This window comes from Aegilops tauschii, chromosome 1, assembly GCF_002575655.3.
Source record: "Aegilops tauschii subsp. strangulata cultivar AL8/78 chromosome 1, Aet v6.0, whole genome shotgun sequence".
Classification (NCBI taxonomy): Eukaryota; Viridiplantae; Streptophyta; class Magnoliopsida; order Poales; family Poaceae; genus Aegilops; species Aegilops tauschii.
In genome coordinates, this window is record NC_053035.3 from 320390496 (window position 1) to 320408358 (window position 17863).

The 17863-nt window shown below is 45.5% G+C and overlaps 1 protein-coding gene across 1 annotated transcript; it reads right to left on the minus strand.

The window, feature by feature from the left end:
- Positions 1 to 334: 334 nt before the first annotated feature.
- Positions 335 to 5250, minus strand: LOC109766706 (phosphatidylglycerophosphate phosphatase PTPMT1). The gene is made up of 6 exons (XM_020325488.4): positions 4659 to 5250; positions 4029 to 4151; positions 3209 to 3302; positions 2420 to 2502; positions 2241 to 2330; positions 335 to 981 (listed from the first exon to the last, which is right to left on the minus strand). Exons 1-6 carry the CDS (start codon positions 4971 to 4973, stop codon positions 562 to 564), a joined length of 1125 nt encoding a protein of 374 aa, XP_020181077.1. The 5' UTR covers positions 4974 to 5250; the 3' UTR covers positions 335 to 561.
- Positions 5251 to 17863: the final 12613 nt, after the last annotated feature.

Here is a 17863-nt window from a genome sequence, read left to right on the forward strand (position 1 = left end):
GCATCAGCTGGAGCTGCTACAAAATGCCCTAAATGACGGTGCTTTTTTTATGGCACTGCTGTTTTGGGGCATCTAGGAACAACACAAAAACAGATGCCGCCAATCTATTGCTTCTGGAGCGACTCACTCCTTCAATGCCTTGAGCAAAACACACACAGTGCACGCAAGCACATGTGATCAATGCATTGTTCAAGTTCAGTTTGCCGCGGACCCAAAAACTTCAGACTGGAAATGTAACCGGGCTTACCAAATATTTGACCCCTTTCCTGCTTGAAGTGCAGGCAAGAAGTAGCAAGCAGGGAGAATACTCTCAAGAAATATTGCTAACACAGAGTGGGCAAGAAAATAGTACATATATACATATTCAGCAAGTAAGGTTAGCAATTTGAGACGATATCCATTTACCTTTGTACACGTACCAGTCAACTTATTACAGCACATATATACAGACCCGAGAAACTGAACCCCTTGGTTGCTGCAGACTGGAGTCGGGGCTTCACATTGCATGCCCTCTTCATATGTACGGGTGCAAGACAAAAAGACACCGAGGAACTCCGCGATTCACGGATTAACCACGACACCTTGAAGTAGACAGTGGTGGCCGTTTGCAGGCTGCTCCGCCTCCAGCGAGCAGCTCTCACTACCGATGCTCTCAGTGAGTGCCTCCGTGTCCTTGTGGGCGCGGCACTGTAACCACAGGTATGAAAACCCTGCAAATGCTGCCTGGCTGGCAAACTGAACACGGTATACTAAGCTTATTTCCCACAAACCACTTCCCACGTTAACTGCCAAGGCATCCGCATTATACCCTTCAAGGTCTGATTCTGAGACCATCACGAATGTCTTCTCATCAAAAGTGATGAGGTTCCGAGTAGCAAGCAACACCGGAGATGGAGATGGAACCTTTTTAACGATTGGGCTGTCGATGCAACTGGAGCCCTGAATTTTCTTCACTCTAAGCTGGTAGAATTCCTGGACAGCCTGCAAGAACATGAGATACAACCACGTTAATCGCGGTTTAGAGTAAAAACCATAGTTAAAAAAGGCACGCCTAGGCTCTAGGCGTTGGCAAAACGCATTGCGCATAATTACGCTTAATCTGTGCATAACTGCGCATAAGCATGCGCTTTGGTCAGTAAAGAGCTGGGCGGTGGCAAAACGCACAATTAACGCCTAGCAATGGTAAAAACTCGCCATAAAAGAACACACGATGCAATCTTTAACTTAATCCATCGGTAACTTGTTTATCTTAGTGCATCAATACACCATCAAGGGTAGAAAACATGATGTGAAATTATCCGGATAACAGATTCGTATGAGGATTTTGGTCGGATTTGTTTATTTGGTATCTCATGCAGGGCCTGTGCATTTTCCCTTGTAAAAATGTACTCCCTCCGTCCCATAATGTATGACGTTTTTTAACACTAGTGTAGTGTCAAAAAACGTCTTACATTATGGGACGGAGGGAGTACTTCTCATATGTATACTACACACCAATGTTTAAATTATAGGCCATTTTAATCAGCACATCGGACAGTTAATCCTGCCTCGGCCACCTGCCGATACGAAAACCACATATCCACCGAATTAACTGGGTGGACGATTTATCGGTCTGATAAGTGTCAGACCGAATTATTTGCTGAGCCAAATAATTGCCTGGGCTATTTTGGCCCACATTTAGCTTGTTCCATCCCTTGTCCCACAGCCACCCATGCAATACGTTAGCCGCTCATGAAGGAGCAGACACCGCCCCCACCCTTAGCAGCCGCCGACACCATCGCCTCCCCAAGCAGCCCCCACCGTCACTGTTCTGTTGCTGCTGCTGTGCTGCTCTCCTATGAAGTATGTACTGATGTGGTGCATTTAATCTACAGCTTCTACTGCAGCAAGTGCTCCAGCCTAGGATATATTAGATATGGCCCTAGTTAACATATCGATAAATGGGTTACTGATAAATTCGGTTAATAGGCTGGTAAGCTGATTAATCCCTACTCGGTAACCGACCAATATGCTACCAGTTACGATATCCTACACACAGTGGTGTCCCCCTCCCTTTCATTTCCATTTGAAAATTCATCATGTATGGCAAAGAATGGAACAGATGAAAGTATCCTGCGCCCGCTGATCCATATATTGCAATAAAATAAACTTCCATTGGTCCAGCTATAATGCTTACGAATCCATTAAAATACTTCTATTGTGTGCTTTGAGAACATAAAAGAGTTTTTGCAACAACATACTTTCCATTGTGCGGAAGCCAATAACACCCTTGGCCTGCATGACCGAACATGTTCAAAAGCTCCAGCAGGTGTCATTTGTTTGTATTGCACCTACAAGAAAAGAGTTAAAGAGTCATCACCTTAAACTTATTCTGATTATGAGCCAGTCAACATTTAGTAGGATCAATAGTCTGATATACCAAGTAGCAAAGAACAACGGTGGTGCTACGTCCCCGTCCAGCTTTGCAGTGAACATAAGTCAGCTTACCACATGAAGCATTTCCTTCAAAAAATAAAAATAAACATGAATAAACCCATGCACCAAGTCACCATCATTAAGATGAAGATAACATCAAACAGAATAGATATTATGAAATGGAGGAAGTGACATTGATGTTCTCAAAAAACTCAATTCAAGTCAATAAATCAAGAAAAAGAAAACAGGAGGATGAGATAGGACACCACAACAGAAACCACTGAATTGTTACAACAAGAATGGAGTACCAAAACGGACGTATGTATCACCAAACAGGTGGCAACCCAGCACAACTTTTTACTGAAAATAATCAAATTCTGAGCTTTTCTGGACTTCATATCAAGTCACATATTTGGCCTCTCAGGTCGGGACATTCAAGGGCAGGAATTTCCAAGCCCAAAACCCAGGTCTACAACAGGTCTTGTATCTAGTAGGATCCTCTGGGGTACGCAAATCCACGCGCCAACTATTCTCGTATCTAATAGGATCTTCTGGAGTATGCAAATCCATGTACCGACTATTCTACAACTGGAACATAACAAATTGAAAAAGAACAAGGTGCAATTCTAAATACTAATACAAACAACCTATAGTGTACTTCAAACAACAAAGCAAAACCAAGCATAAGGTGTCACATCAGAAACTATGCAATCGGCTCACACAAGGACAATCTCAATCGAATAATACACTGGAACCTTCAAACACAAAGGACATATTTTGAGTACGTGCTTACTGTGGATGAAGTCAGCAGCCTTGCAAAGGTTGTCAAATGACGGCGCATAAAGGTAGTCTCTAGTTGGCAGCACCAGGTTTTCAATCCCATGAGCCTAAAATGAAGATCATTAACTCACATGGTATTGGCGGCTTCATACAAATACAATAAGAAAGGTAGTGATTGTGAAGAAGACCACTGCTATTTGATTGAACATTGTGTAACCCAACAAGAAACAAAAAAAAGCAAAATCAATCTTTCTTATACTTGAAGTTAACATGCATTTGTGTGAACTAATACAGATGTACTATGTTCACAATGTACAAAAACCATCCATCGAGATCATATCAGCTCTTCAATGCTAAATTAGCAACTTTGTTGCACCAACTCTCTACCATAACAGCGGCACTCCACCATTCGTGTATAGCAAAGGCAGCACTTCTAGTATCTCCTCAATGTGCCGCAAGAACCGGCATAGCACAATAACAATCTACCAAACAAGCCCCAAACCACTGATCCATCAGCGGCAAAAAGGTGTGTGAAGGATAGCTTAAAAACTCAATCTGATGGGTGGACACCCAGATGAGAAACAACAGTTCACTTGTTAACTGTAGGGCAGTCGTCACACTAAAGTCCTAGATACCGACACCACATCAACAGCGGATGCATGGTTTCACCACTGTAAACAATTCGCTTTTACAACCAGACCTTATCACCGGAGCACCAAACAGCTAAATACACTGTTGTTGTCCATACAAGAAATTCACAAATAAGGCTGAAATTAACAATACCTATCCAAGAACTTGAACAGTCAAATACTAGATGTTGGCAATGTAATTACCTCGTACAGTGACTTGGAAACAAGCCTCTCATATGATTCGTTTAGTGTGACCACACCACAAACTCCAAGCTTCTGCAGCCGCAAAACATCGCTCGGGAATGGAACAGCACCCAGCAGCACATGCTGATCCAACAAAAAATGTGAACAGTCAGAACAGAACAATCTATGATTCCAAACCAACTTAAAACAACTGCGCAGCAAAAGTAACAAAAATTACAATAAATCATGGCCACCAAAATTACAATAACAATCGAACGTATTTTTAAAACACCAAGTACAGAGCAGACGTCGCCTTAAGAGGCGAGTTTCAAGATTGACTAGGTCACAATTTGCACCTCCAGCGAGATATACAAGACATCAAACGTAGGGATTGATCCCCAGTGGACCAGGGATACAACCACGGTTCTTGATCGTAATCAAGACATAAGCACCACGTATCAATAGCTAAACGAACAGCTTAACTCACTCTGCACATGAGGGACCTAGACCCTGAACAGAACAAACGGCGACGATGGCAGACAATAGAAGCTACATTATAGACAGGAAAGCCCATAGCCGATACAAGATGAACGCAAAAGGGGGAACCCAATCAAAAACAACAGAGATCGAAAGAGATGGAAATTTCCCAACCTCGTCGACCTGATCCCACCAGTGGAAGTGAGACTCGCATTGGTTTCTCACGACGTTGTACACCAGCGTCGGGTAGAAGAGCATCCGAGCGCCGACGCCAACCGCCGCACGCTTCGCACCGAAAGCCGCCTGCGCGATCACCCTACCCGCACCCTCTCCCTTCTCCTCCCCCGCCGCGGCGACACCCCCCTCCTCGCCACGCAGCTTCAGCTCACTACCGTCGGCCCCGCCATCTTCCCGACGCAGCTGCAGCTCCCCCGCCCCTCCGCCCCCGCCTCCGCCATCGCAATCGCCGGGAAGCTCCTGGATTCGCATCTCCTCCGAACTCGATCCGCTCCGATCCGACGGGAAACCCTCGGACAAAATCGACTCAACAACAAAAAATTCCCCAACAGGAGGAACCTATCAAGGGGGAAAGTGAGCAACCCGGCGCGGATCGATCGGGCGTGGGGCGGTGGAATCGAATTGGGTTAGCGATCCCGCAACCTGAAGAAGAAATCCAACCCTCCCTCCCCCTTTTCCTAGTGCTCACGCCTCCTCTCCTCTCCTCTCCCCTCCCCACCTCCCGGAAACTCCAAACTGCCCAGGCCCGAGCGGGCAACCCGCACGCCCCTCTTATCGCCCGTGGCGCACGCCTCGCTCATCGACGTGTGGGCCCAGACTTACCTCCTTCGCGCGCTGACATGCGGGTCCGCGTGGGGGTTGCGTGGACGTAGCCGGGTGCACGTATCGATTTCGCGGGATTAACGGAGGAGGCGACGGCGTGGGGGGCTGGATTGGGTCGGAGAACGTGACGGGCGTGAGTATCGAGGAGGCTACGTGGCGGCTGGCGATATGTCGAGTTGGCTCGGGTCCCGGGGCGACTGGGCGCCACGTGGACAGGTCGAGCGGTGCTCCTTCGGTTTGGAGGGGATCGGATCAGGAGAGGCCTTGGCTGAGGCTGGGGGGGTTGAACCGTTGAGCCGATAATCTGGTAAAGCGGTCGGTTCTATACTTTGCATACAAGTCAATCGATTGCTTCGTTTTGTTTACTTAGTCCTACAAATGTTTTTTTTAACACTGTATAGATGCATACGCTCATACATACGCACGTACATTCATCCTTATGAACACACGCATGCCCTAGACTAAGCCGGCAAATCATCTTGAGATTGACGAAGTTGCCACATACGTCTTCGTAGTCGACGGAACGTTCCCTCCTGCTTTGCACATCGTCGGAAGCCCTGAAATAAATCCAGGAAAAAACGAGCACCAGCGTCAAGTCTAGAACTTGAACCATATGGGCTCGGGATGCTACTGTCCTCTTAATCATCCAACCACAGGTTGGTTCGCGAATCCTACATATGTTATGTTGTGGTGATGGCATTGACATTATCTACCCCCGATGTTAGTAATCCGGTTCACTCATTTTATCGACCACGCATGTACTTCCCCCGGTCATTTTTACTCTGCATATAAAATTTATCTGGGGCCCAAGTTAGTAAAGTTTGACCAATTTTATAGAGAAAAATAACAACATTCATAATACGAAACCAATATAATTAGATGTCTTATGAATTTAATTTCATATCGTATAACTTTGACCATAGATTGTACTACATGCATCCTGATTTATTAGTCTCCTTCATATTTCATGTCAAATTTTGACCATATATTTAACTTTTCTGCACATATTTGCGAAGCTCAAAAATACATGGGGATTTACAAGGATTTATTTTAGAAAATAAGTGACCCGGGAGACATGGACCCATCTGGAGAGGAGCTCCACGGGCTCTAGCCGTTTGCCCCACGCAACCACCCCCTGACCATGTGGTGGGCCTGCGTGGGAATTGTGGAGGTCGGTTGGGGTTACCTTTTGGAGAGTAGCTTGCCCTGGAAGTTGTGGAATTGCCATAAAATTTTCATGTTTTCCGACTTATGGATCTCCGTGTGCCGATAAAACGGTGAAACCTCTGAGATTTCAACGCACAGAGACAGGCAGAAAATTCCAATATCCAATTTTGCTGGGGGCGCGCGAGGAGGGGGGGGGCTCTCGCCCCCGGGAGGATGAGAACACCGAGAGAAGGCAAAGGAAGAATAAGAAGGAGGGCGTCTCTGTACCCATCTCTTCCGGTGGCACCGGAATGCCGCCGGGCGAACCATCATCGCCGACATCGTCTCCATCAACATCTCCATCACCTTCCCTCTCTATACAGTGGTCAACTCTCTCGCAAACCTTTGTAATCCCTTGCTTGAACATGGTGTTTGATGTTATATTTTTATCGATGATCTATTACATCTCTATTATGTGTGAGTAGATTATTTTTGTCATACGGTTAATTGGTGAATAAGATATGAATAAGACAAGGGGCTTGCTAATTATGTGTGAGCAGATCTTCTACACAATTGTCACTATTATGTCATTCTACTTTTGCTAGTATTTTTCTCTATCACTTGTGTTCCACAATGTAATTAGCAAGACAAGGGGCTTGACAATGCTCTTGCCGTGTTGGGGACAAGTTTCTTTGTGCTGTTGTGTAGGTGGTGTTGACTGGTTTAGCTTGGAAGCTCCTGGTGGTTCGATAAACCTTGATTTTCTAATTGAGGGAAATATTTGTTGCTTGCTGCTTCACCCTTCCTATTGGAGAATCCCAACAACTCGTGCGAGAGTAGCACTCTAACACATATAAAACTACAATGATGACGATCGGTCTTGTAACTTTGCCAATTGCCTAGGGACAATTCCGTACCACAAACCACCACTTTTCCACAGTCGCTATCCTTTACGTCATTATTTTTTCACAAAACAACACATAACTTCTATTTACAAGTTCTTTATTAGCATGCAAAGCTATCATTTTATACCCACAAAGTACTTCTAGTTTTCCTTCCGAGGTAAAGCAAACTCTTGGTGTATGTAGGGTTGTATTAGTGGAAGATAGAACCTGAGAGAATGTGAATCTTACCTTTCCCTCCTTGCGAGTTTGACACTCCATACTTACCACCTCTGATACGTCTCCAACGTATCTATAATTTTTTATTGTTCCATGTTATTAAAGTATCATTCTTGGATGTTTTATACTCATTAACCTATTGACATAGTGCCTAGTGTCAGTTGCTGTTTTTTGCTTGTTTTTCACTTCGCAGAATATCAATACCAAACGGAGTCCAAATACCATGAAACTTTTTAGAGAACTTTTTCTGCCCAAAAGACACCCAGGAGGCCCAAGAAGTGCACCAGAGGGGGCTTGTGGGGCCCACTGGGCACCAGGGCGCGTTAGGGCCCCCAGGCGCGCCCTGGTGGGTAGTGGGGCCCATAGACACCCCTTCCACCGACCTATGGCTCCATAAATACTCTAAAATCCCAAAAAACCTAGGGGGGTCCACGAAATACAATTCCAGCCGCCGCAAGTTCTAGAACCACGAGATCCAGTGTAGGGGCCTTTCCAGGCACTCTGTCGGAGGGGTCAACGATCACGGAGGGGTTATTCATCATCACCCTCGCCCCTCCGATGATGCGTGAGTAGTTTACCACAGACCTACGGGTCCGTAGGCAGTAGCTAGATGGCTTCTTCTCTCTTTTTAATCTTCAATAAAATGTTCTCCTCGATGTTCTTGGAGATCTATTTGAAGGAAATATGCCCTGGAGACAATAATAAAGTTGTTATTTTATATTTCCTTATGTCATGATAAATGTTTATTATCCATGCTAGAATTGTATTAACCGGAAACTTGATACATGTGTGGGTACATAGACAAAACAATGTGTCCCTAGTAAGCCTCTATTAGACTAGCTCGTTAATCAAAGATGGTTAAGTTTCCTAACCATAGACATGTGTTGTAATTTGATGAACGCGGTCACATCATTAGGAGAATGATGTGATGGACAAGACCAATCTGTTAGATTAGCATAATGATCGTTAAGTTTTATTGCTATTGCTTTTTTCATGGCATATACATACTCCTTTGACTATGAGATTATGCAACTCCCGGATACCGGAGGAATACCTTGTGTGCTATCAAACGTCACAACGTAACTGGGTGATTATAAAGATGCTCTACAGGTATCTCCGAAGGTGTTTGTTGGGTTGACATAAATCGAGATTAGGATTTGTCACTCCGAGTATCGCAGAGGTATCTCTGGGCCCTCTCGGTAATGCACATCATAATAAGCCTTGCAAGCAATGTGACTAATGAGTTAGTTGCGGGATGATGTATTACAGAACGAGTAAAGAGACTTTCCGGCAACGAGATTGAACTAGGTATAAAGATACCGACGATCGAATCTCAGGCAAGTAACATACCCATGACAAAGGGAATTACGTATGTTGTCATTGCGGTACGACCGATAAAGATCTTCGTAGAATACGTAGGAACTAATATGAGCATCCAGGTTCTGATGTTGGTTATTGACCAGAGAGGTGTCTCGGTCATGTCTACGTAGTTCTTGAACCCGTAGGGTCCGCACGCTTAACGTTCGATGACGATTTTGTATTATATGAGTTATGTGATTTGGTGACCGAATGTTGTTCGGAGTCCCGGATGAGATCACGGACATGATGAGGAGTCTCGAAATGGTCGAGAGATCAAGATTCATATATAGGACGATGATATTCGGACACCGTAAGTGTTCTGGGGGTACCGGGTACGTATCGGGTCAGCGGAAGGGGTTCTGGGCATCCCCCGGCAACTACATGGGCCTAATGGGCCAAGAAGGGGACAAACCAGCCCCTAGGGGCTGGTGCGCCCCATGTAGGCTGAAATGGGGGGAAGGAAAGAGGAGAAGAGGGAAAGGAAGGGGAGGGATTCGGCCTCCCCCTTCCTTCTCTCCTCCCTCCTCCTTCCTTCTCCCTCCGGATGAATATGGAAGGGAGGAGGCCGAATTGGGAGGCGCCAAACTAGGATTCCTCCTACTTGGGGCACCCCCTTGGCTGCCTCTCCTCCCCTCCAACCTATATATATGAGGGGGGCACCGCTAGAACACACAACATTGATTCCTAGCCGTGTGTGGCGCCCCCTCCACAGTTTACGCCTCCGGTCATATTCACGTAGTGCTTAGGCAAAGCCCTGCACGGATCACTTCACCATCACCGTCACCACGTCGTCGTGCTGACGGAACTCTCCCTCGACACTTTGCTAGATCAAGAGTTCGAGGGACGTCATCGAGTTGAACGTGTGCATAACTCGGAGGTGTCGTACGTTGGGTGCTTGATCGGTCAGAACGAGAAGAAGTTCGACTACATCAACCGCGTTGTCAAACACTTTCGCTTTCGATCTACGAGGGTACGTGGACCCACTCGTTGCTATGCATCTCCTAGATAGATATTGCGTGAGCGTAGGATTTTTTTTTGAAATTGCATGCTACGTTTCCCAACAGTGGCATCCGAGCCAGGTCTATGCATAGATGATATGCACGAGTAGAACACAAAGAGTTGTGGGCGGTGATCGTCATACTGCTTACCACCAATGTCTTATTTTGATTCGGCGGCATTGTTGGATGAAGCGGCCCGGACCAACCTTACATGACCACGTTCATGAGACTGGTTCCACCGATAGACATGCAACTAGTTTTGCATAAAGGTGGCTGGCGGGTGTCTGTTTCTCCAACTTTAGTTGAATCGAATTTGACTGCGGCCGGTCCTTGTTGAAGGTTAAAACAGCAAACTTGATAAATACCGTTGTGGTTTTGATGCGTAGGTAAGAATGGTTCTTGCTAGAAGCCCGTAGCAGCCACGTAAAACTTGCAACAACAAAGTAGAGGACGTCTAACTTGTTTTTGCAGGGCATGTTGTGATGTGATATGGTCAAGACATGATGTGATATACGTTTTTGTATGAGATGATCATGTTTTGTAAAAGTTATCGGCAACTGGCAGGAGCCTTATGGTTGTCGCTTTATTGTATGAAATGCAAAATGCCATGTAATTGCTTTACTTTATCACTATGCGTTAGCGATAGTTGTAGAAGCAATAGTTGGCGAGACGACCACGACGCTACGATGGAGATCAAGGTGTCAAGCCGGTGACGATGGAGATCATGAGAGTGCTTTGGAGATGGAGATCAAAGGCACAAGATGATGATGGCCATATCATGTCACATATTTTGATTGCATGTGATGTTTATCTTTTATGCATCTTATTTTGCTTAGTACGGTGGTAACATTATAAGATGATCCCTTACTAAAATTTCAAGGTATAAGTGTTCTCCCTGAGTATGCACCATTGCGACAGTTCGTCGTCCTAAGACACCACGTGATGATCGAGTGTGATAGGCTCTATGTCGTGGAATTGTCACGGCAGATGTCCTAGCAAAAGGACTTAGTCGTGGAGCCATCACAACAGGGTTAGCTTAAAGGGGTTAAATGGGACAAAGGACACAAGGAGTTTATACTGGTTCAGCCCCTTGTGGTGAAGGTAAAGGCCTAATCCAGTTTGAGGTGGTATTGCTTACGTCTCGATTACCAGGGAGCGAATACACTTGACCTAGCTTTCGATCTATTGTCTCCTGTCCTAACTCGTCGCCGGGTCGTCCCTTTATATACACAGGTCGACGCCCAGCGGCTTACAGAGTCCTGGCCGGCTCATAAACAACGTGTCCGGCTCGGTGACTAACTGTACATGCCTTATCATACAAGTTACACATATATGGCGGTTTATACTTGTTTGGGCCTTAAGTCGCCTTTGGGCTCCAGGCCCTCGATGAGTCTGCGTAGTGAACTACCGTCTTAAGCATCTTCATGGGCTTTGTCTTGATGAACCGCCAGGGGCTTAACCCGGCCCCTCCTGGGCGGGTTAACCCAATAGTTATATCCCCAACATTAGGCCCCAGGTTGATTTGAACTTGTTCATATCAATCTTCAACACTTAGAAAAAATCCTTCTTCATTATCTTTGTAAAGCCTTGTAACTCCCCGTGACATCATCTTCTAGGATCATGGTAACTTGTCGTGACGTCACCTGTCATTAATATTGCACAAAGCTCAAATCTTAATAAATCTTCTCTTTTAACGGATCTCCAAAAATTGTGGCAACTGCGCTGTCATATCCATTTTTTGGCCTCCTCGATTCCCGCGCATGTCACTTATCCTTTTATTATAAATAGGGCCGGGGGTCCCTTTCACTTACCCCCCTTGCATCTTCATCTCTGTCTTCCACCTCGCGACACCCTAGCGCTCGAGCTCTGCCGCCGCTGTCGACCTTCGCCTCTGCTCCAACAACGGCCGCTGCATCGACCTGATCTTGACCAGATTTCATCTGCGCACCTCCGCTGTTCAACAGCCCTGGTTAGTTCTCCTTCTTCCTCTTCTCATAGATCCGTTAGGGTTTCGACGAGTTCGTCAGAGTTCATCCTCGCTTTCCACTGCAGTTTGTGATTTTTGGTTCGAACTTGGTACTCCTCCTATGCCGCGGCAGTCGCAACACTCCTTTTTACTACTTAAAACATCTCCTCTGCATAAGAAAACCAATCTGGACCCATGAACTGCTCGGGTACTGATATTTAGGTCTAAATATTTTTTCATTAACTGAAATGTCGTAGATCTGAAATCATAGCATCAATCTGTAAAACTTGTTTTTCTCAACACTTAGCGATTTTTCCATCCTCAGATCTGTTCTTTCAATATCTGTATGGGCGGCTTAACTCGGAAATAGTAACCCGCCAGATATCATTAGTCCCCTCTTAAGCCGCCAATGGTTCCTTGTAACTTTGTAACGCCAATCTCCGGCTTAACACCTATGCATGCTTCATTATTGTTTGCCTTTTAACCATAAGCCGACTTAAACATGTAACCTTGAAGCGGCATAATCTTTCTTTCAGCTCCTTGAGAAAATGGCTAAGACATACACGTCTTGTAATTGGGTCAAATCCCGGGTTACCGAAGAAGAATTGAACAACTTTGTTGCCACTGGCCCCTTAGCTAAAAAAGAGATCATCCATTGGATACCTCCTGGTGGAGAAATTCCTCCTCAACCAAAAGATGGAGAAGTAATTGTTTTTGCTGACCACTTGGGCCGAGGATTCAGTCCACCCGGCTCAAAGTTTTCTCGTGATGTGCTTCATTTCCTTCAACTTCACCCTCAAGACATCGGACCCAACTCTGTGTCCAACATCTGCAACTTCCAAGTATTCTGCGAAGCTTATCTTCAAGAGGAGCCCACATTTGATTTTTTCAGGGAGTTCTATTACTTAAACCGCCAAACAGAGTTTGTCGACGGGCCATGCCAAGAACTTGGTGGAGTCTCAATCCAAAAAAGGAAAGAAATCAGCTTTCCCCATGCCAAGCTTCACAGTCACCCCAAAGACTGGAACCGAACTTGGTTCTATTGTCAAGATACATCTCCAGCCGGTGAGAATCCTCTACCGGGTTACCGTGAACACCGACTTAGCAGCACACATCCACTCCCCCAACGGCTTAATGCAAAGGAACGGGCCAAATACGCACCAGCCTTCTCAATGCTCAGGGCCTTTATGGCCAATGGCCTAACCGGTGTTGATTTTTTCCGGTGCTGGCTGTCTTGGAGTATCTTGCCACTAAGCCGTCGCCCCGGCTTAATGTGCGAATACACTGGTGACACAAAAGATCCTCAGCGCCATTGTGACATTCAACTGTCTGATGCGGAAATTACTGAAGCCACCAAAAAACTGCTGAATGAACCTCTGAAGGAGTGCAGCAAAACCAGACTTAGTCCTTGCTGCACTTTCAACAAGCCGCCAGCTGTAAGAATTGTATATCTTCTGCTTAGTCCATATTTTGATGCCTAATTATGATCTTTTCGACCTTAGTAGGCCGACTCTCCATTTTGGAAGAAGAAAACGCAGGATAAACTGGCCAAACTGGCTCGTGTCAAAACCAAGGCCACCAAGAAGTCTACCAAGAAGACTACTGAGTCCGCTGATGATAATGAAGATAATGAGTCAGAGGTAGATCTTGACTCTCTTGGCTCCTTTTTTATACATCTCATTGACAATGATTGTTATTAGGACGATGCAGAGGGCAGCCGTGCAGGTGACGCAGAGGTAATTATTCTTTACTCCGGCTTAGAACCTCTGCCAACACAGAAAACCCGACAAGCAAGCCGGAAAGTAAGCTTTTCTCACCCTCTAGCTCATTTGGATCCGAACTTTCTTTTGAAGAAACAACAACACGAAGCTCGCCGGGTTACCCGGCATAGTGGTGGGCAGATCACTTCTTCCGACTTACCAAACATGCCGACTCGCAAACGCCGCCCAGAGGTCCTTCACCTTTCTGATATACTTTATCCCAAGGCAGGTCATTTCCGACAACCTCTTAACCCGTCTGATTCAAACTATCAGGGGACATCTCATTCTTCCTCTGGCGAGTCATTAGGGACACAAATCCCGGCTTTCAAAACTGTACCTGGGTAAGGATACATTTTAACCATTCATATCTTATGCTTGATCATTATACTGACCTCTTTACACTTCTTATTTTCACGGGCCAAGCCAAGCCCGGCAAGAAAACCAAGTTGAATAAGTCGGCCGACGATCTCAATCTGTCTGAGCCAGAAAAACAACGAGAATCTCCTCATCCAACTGCAGAAGCCACCATTGACAACTCACCTCCGGAAGACCATGAACCTTCCATGGATCATATGGATGTTGAACCGGCTATCTCTAAACCGCCAAGCCCAATCAAACCTGCCGAGGAGAAGACTGATGATGTTGTTGTCACCGGCTTTGGATTCACAGCTCTGGGTCAACCTACTGTCTTATCCAAGCACAACGCTAAAGAAGAAGTTTCTGCTAAAGATAAAGGCAAATGGAAAGCAGACTTGGAGAGCTATACTCATTTCAGTGCTCAAGACCTCCACTCTAGTTATTTAAACCGTCTGTACACCAGCCGAGACTTTAAAGCCGGCTTAGTGAACCTGATGAAGGAGCGCTATGAGGTAAAAACTGCAACTTCTTGTTACATGAATATTATTCCCCTTAGCCGCCAAGTTTATTGGACATGATAGAATAACATGTGCTGTAAACTTCAGTAGCTGCATAGATCAACTCCAGTAGCCCCCAAGGGCCGGTTTATACTTGCAAATATAAACTGGAACTTTTTAATACCAGCACCTTAACTTTGCATCTGTAGCCCCCAAGGGTCGGCTTAATAAATATGTTGAGTTGGGACTTTTTAACTCAGCAAGAATTAACATTGCGTCCGTAGCCCCCAAGGGTTGGCTTAACAAATATGTTAAGTCGAGACTAATCATCTTCTAGAAATCCATAATCCCAGTCATAGCCTTCGTAAACCGGATCACCATCATTTGTTCGGGTCAGCAAATAAAGCCATATTTCAAGAGCAATATGCATTAGCCCCCAAGTGCCAAGTATAATACTTGTATTGTACTTGGGACTTCACAATGTTTTAAGAAGCAATAGACATTAGCCCCCAAGTGCCATGTATAATACTTGTATTGTGCTTGGGACTTCAAATAAATTCATTGCCATCTTATTTACTGTTTACTTTTGTAGACTGAGCTTAGCAGTAAAGAATCCCAAGTCGCTGACCTTCAAGAGAACATCAAGTCTCAACAAGCAGAAACCTCCAAGGCCAAGGATGAACTGACTAGTGCCTTAGCAGCGATGGAGAAAATGAAGGAAAGCTTCAAAGCTGAACAAGCGGGTTGGGGTACAGAGAAGTCAGCCATGCTGAAGAGGGCGGAGGATGCTGAAGCGGCCCTTTAGCCGGTATCTGCAGAGCTTGCTGGCTTAAAACAACAAATTAACGCCATGACTGCTGCTGTTTTCGGTAAAATAGCTTCCTCTTAATCTTTGAACATATGTTTATCCAATATGCTCCCGGCTTACAAATATCCTTGATGACACAGGATCCCGGGTTACCCATCTTGGCTCAGAAACATGTGGAAAAAGCTGAAATCTACTTACACGCTCATAGAACAACTATATACTGGCGCACATTGGTTCATCTGCACAGCTGCTCACAACAAACCGGCTCCAACCCTTATAAAGGATATGTTGGACAAACTATCTATGCTGCCTGCACGGATCGAAGAGTTGAAGAAATCAGTTGCAAGAGCCAGTGCCCTTACTGCACTAACCCGGGCCAAAGCGTGGCTAGTTGATCTTGAACCGACAGACTTGGCAAACGACTGCACAAGCATAAAAGAAGATGGGTCACCCTTCAATGCAGACGACTTCGGCGCTCTTACGAGGGAAATGCGTTCTTTGGCTAGCAAACTGGCTGAAGACACTGATCTTACACACTACCAATTGGTTTATGATGCCAACAATAAGAAGGTGAAGGCGCCGACTCATGATGCTCCGGACCTGACTCCTCCGATCCGTAAGCACACTTATGCCCCTGATGTTGACCCATCCACACTTATAAGTGATGAAGCTGTATTCAGAGCTTTAACTGGGATCGACTGGTCGACCACTAACTTCCAGCCATTGGGTGAAGAAGAGGCAGATGAATCGGTGACGAGCGCAACCTTCAACTCAGCAAGGCCAAGAGTCATAAGCCGTGGGTCGGCTTAACATCTGCTTTCCGCAAAACTGCTAGGACAACCTGTGGGGCATAAGATGCCTTTGTAATAGGCTTAGTTAAACTCTTGATCCGCCATGCCATCGTGCATGTTTTGTTTTGTATGATACTATCGATCTGTCAAGTTGAATATTTGCCACTTATGTTTATGATTTCATCAACTGTGTGCACCAGATTATTTATTGTACCTGCATACAAACACATGACAAGGATCCTGGCGGTTTACCGCAGGACGGGTCATAATACCTTATAAAAAACCACTGGTGGCTAAAGATAGTCCATAACCAGGGCCAGCTTAATCATGACCTTTAATAAAAATATCATACCTGTGATACACCACCGGCTTAGTATACCAGCGGAATAAGGGTGAAAACCCAAAAGATTGAGCGTACAAAGCTCTGTGCAAGTTGACACATACCGCCGCTTAACACGCCATATGCAGCAAGGGGTAGTATCCCAAACTTAGAGCATAGTGCTTCCAAGCATATAAAATCATCATACCCTGGCGACACCGGGTAGTTTCATGTACGAATCAGAAGGCATAGCCCTCCTTTGTTTTTAACCATGTACCAATATGTCACAGGAGAGGAATCTCAAAAATGTTCAAATCAAATATCAAAAAATCAAGGTTGTCACAGCGGCCAGGCCTAAAAATCAAGTGCGTTCAAGGGCTGCACAGCCACTGAGTTAAACCTTCATACAAACCTTATAAGCCGGACCTCACATAACCAATCATCGTTTTAACTTTGACAAATTCAGGGTCTGTATAAGATTGACTTGTCAAAAGTACGGCGGGTCATTCCAGGACTACCTGGGCGGAGTGGCAGACTTAAAAAGGGCAGGATAACCCGGGTTTTTAGTTGAATACACCTGGCTTCCAAGCATGGCTTTTAAGCCTATTACAAGGGCCATAAAAACTCTTGTCCGTTGAACAAAGAGCCCCCAAGTAACATTATATTCCGGGCGTATAAGCCGGATCAACAAGGGTAGTCATAGCTATGCTCGATGAGAAGGAAGCCCCCAAGTGATATATTTGTGAGTTGTGCTCGGCGGGTACCTATGTTTGAGTTGTGCTATGCAACAAACTCTCTTTGGTGCCTGTAACTTGGAATCAAGCCTTTAAGTGATCATATAAAGTAATAATAAAGACTCAATTTCTGAGAAATGAAACGAGAGAGGCCCTGAATTATCAGGGATGCCGGCCTTATTATATTAATCATAATATATACATTGTCAAAATATGTACATCAGGCGAGCCGGTGGCTAAGGTATAGTAAGGCCGAAGATGAGCAATATTCCACGGTCGGCGGGTCTCCTCCTCCGACGTGCACGAGTCCTTGCGGTCTCGAACATCGATAAGGTAGTATGACCCATTGTTTAGATTTTTGCTGACCACAAAGGGCCCTTCCCAAGGTGGGGATAGCTTGTGCATATCAGATTGATCCTGGATAAGCCGGAGCACCAAGTCACCTTCTTGAAAGGTTCTGGTTTTAACCCGGTGGCTATGGTAACGGCGCAGATCTTGTTGGTAAATTGCTGAACGAGCCGCCGCAAGGTCACGCTCCTCATCTAACAAGTCAAGTGCATCCCGACATGCTTTTTCATTATCAATAGGAGCAACAAGAACTAGCGGCTCAGCCAATTGTTTCTTCAAGGCCTCAAACGCATAATCAGCAGCATCACTCCAGACAAAGTGATCTGTCTTCTTCA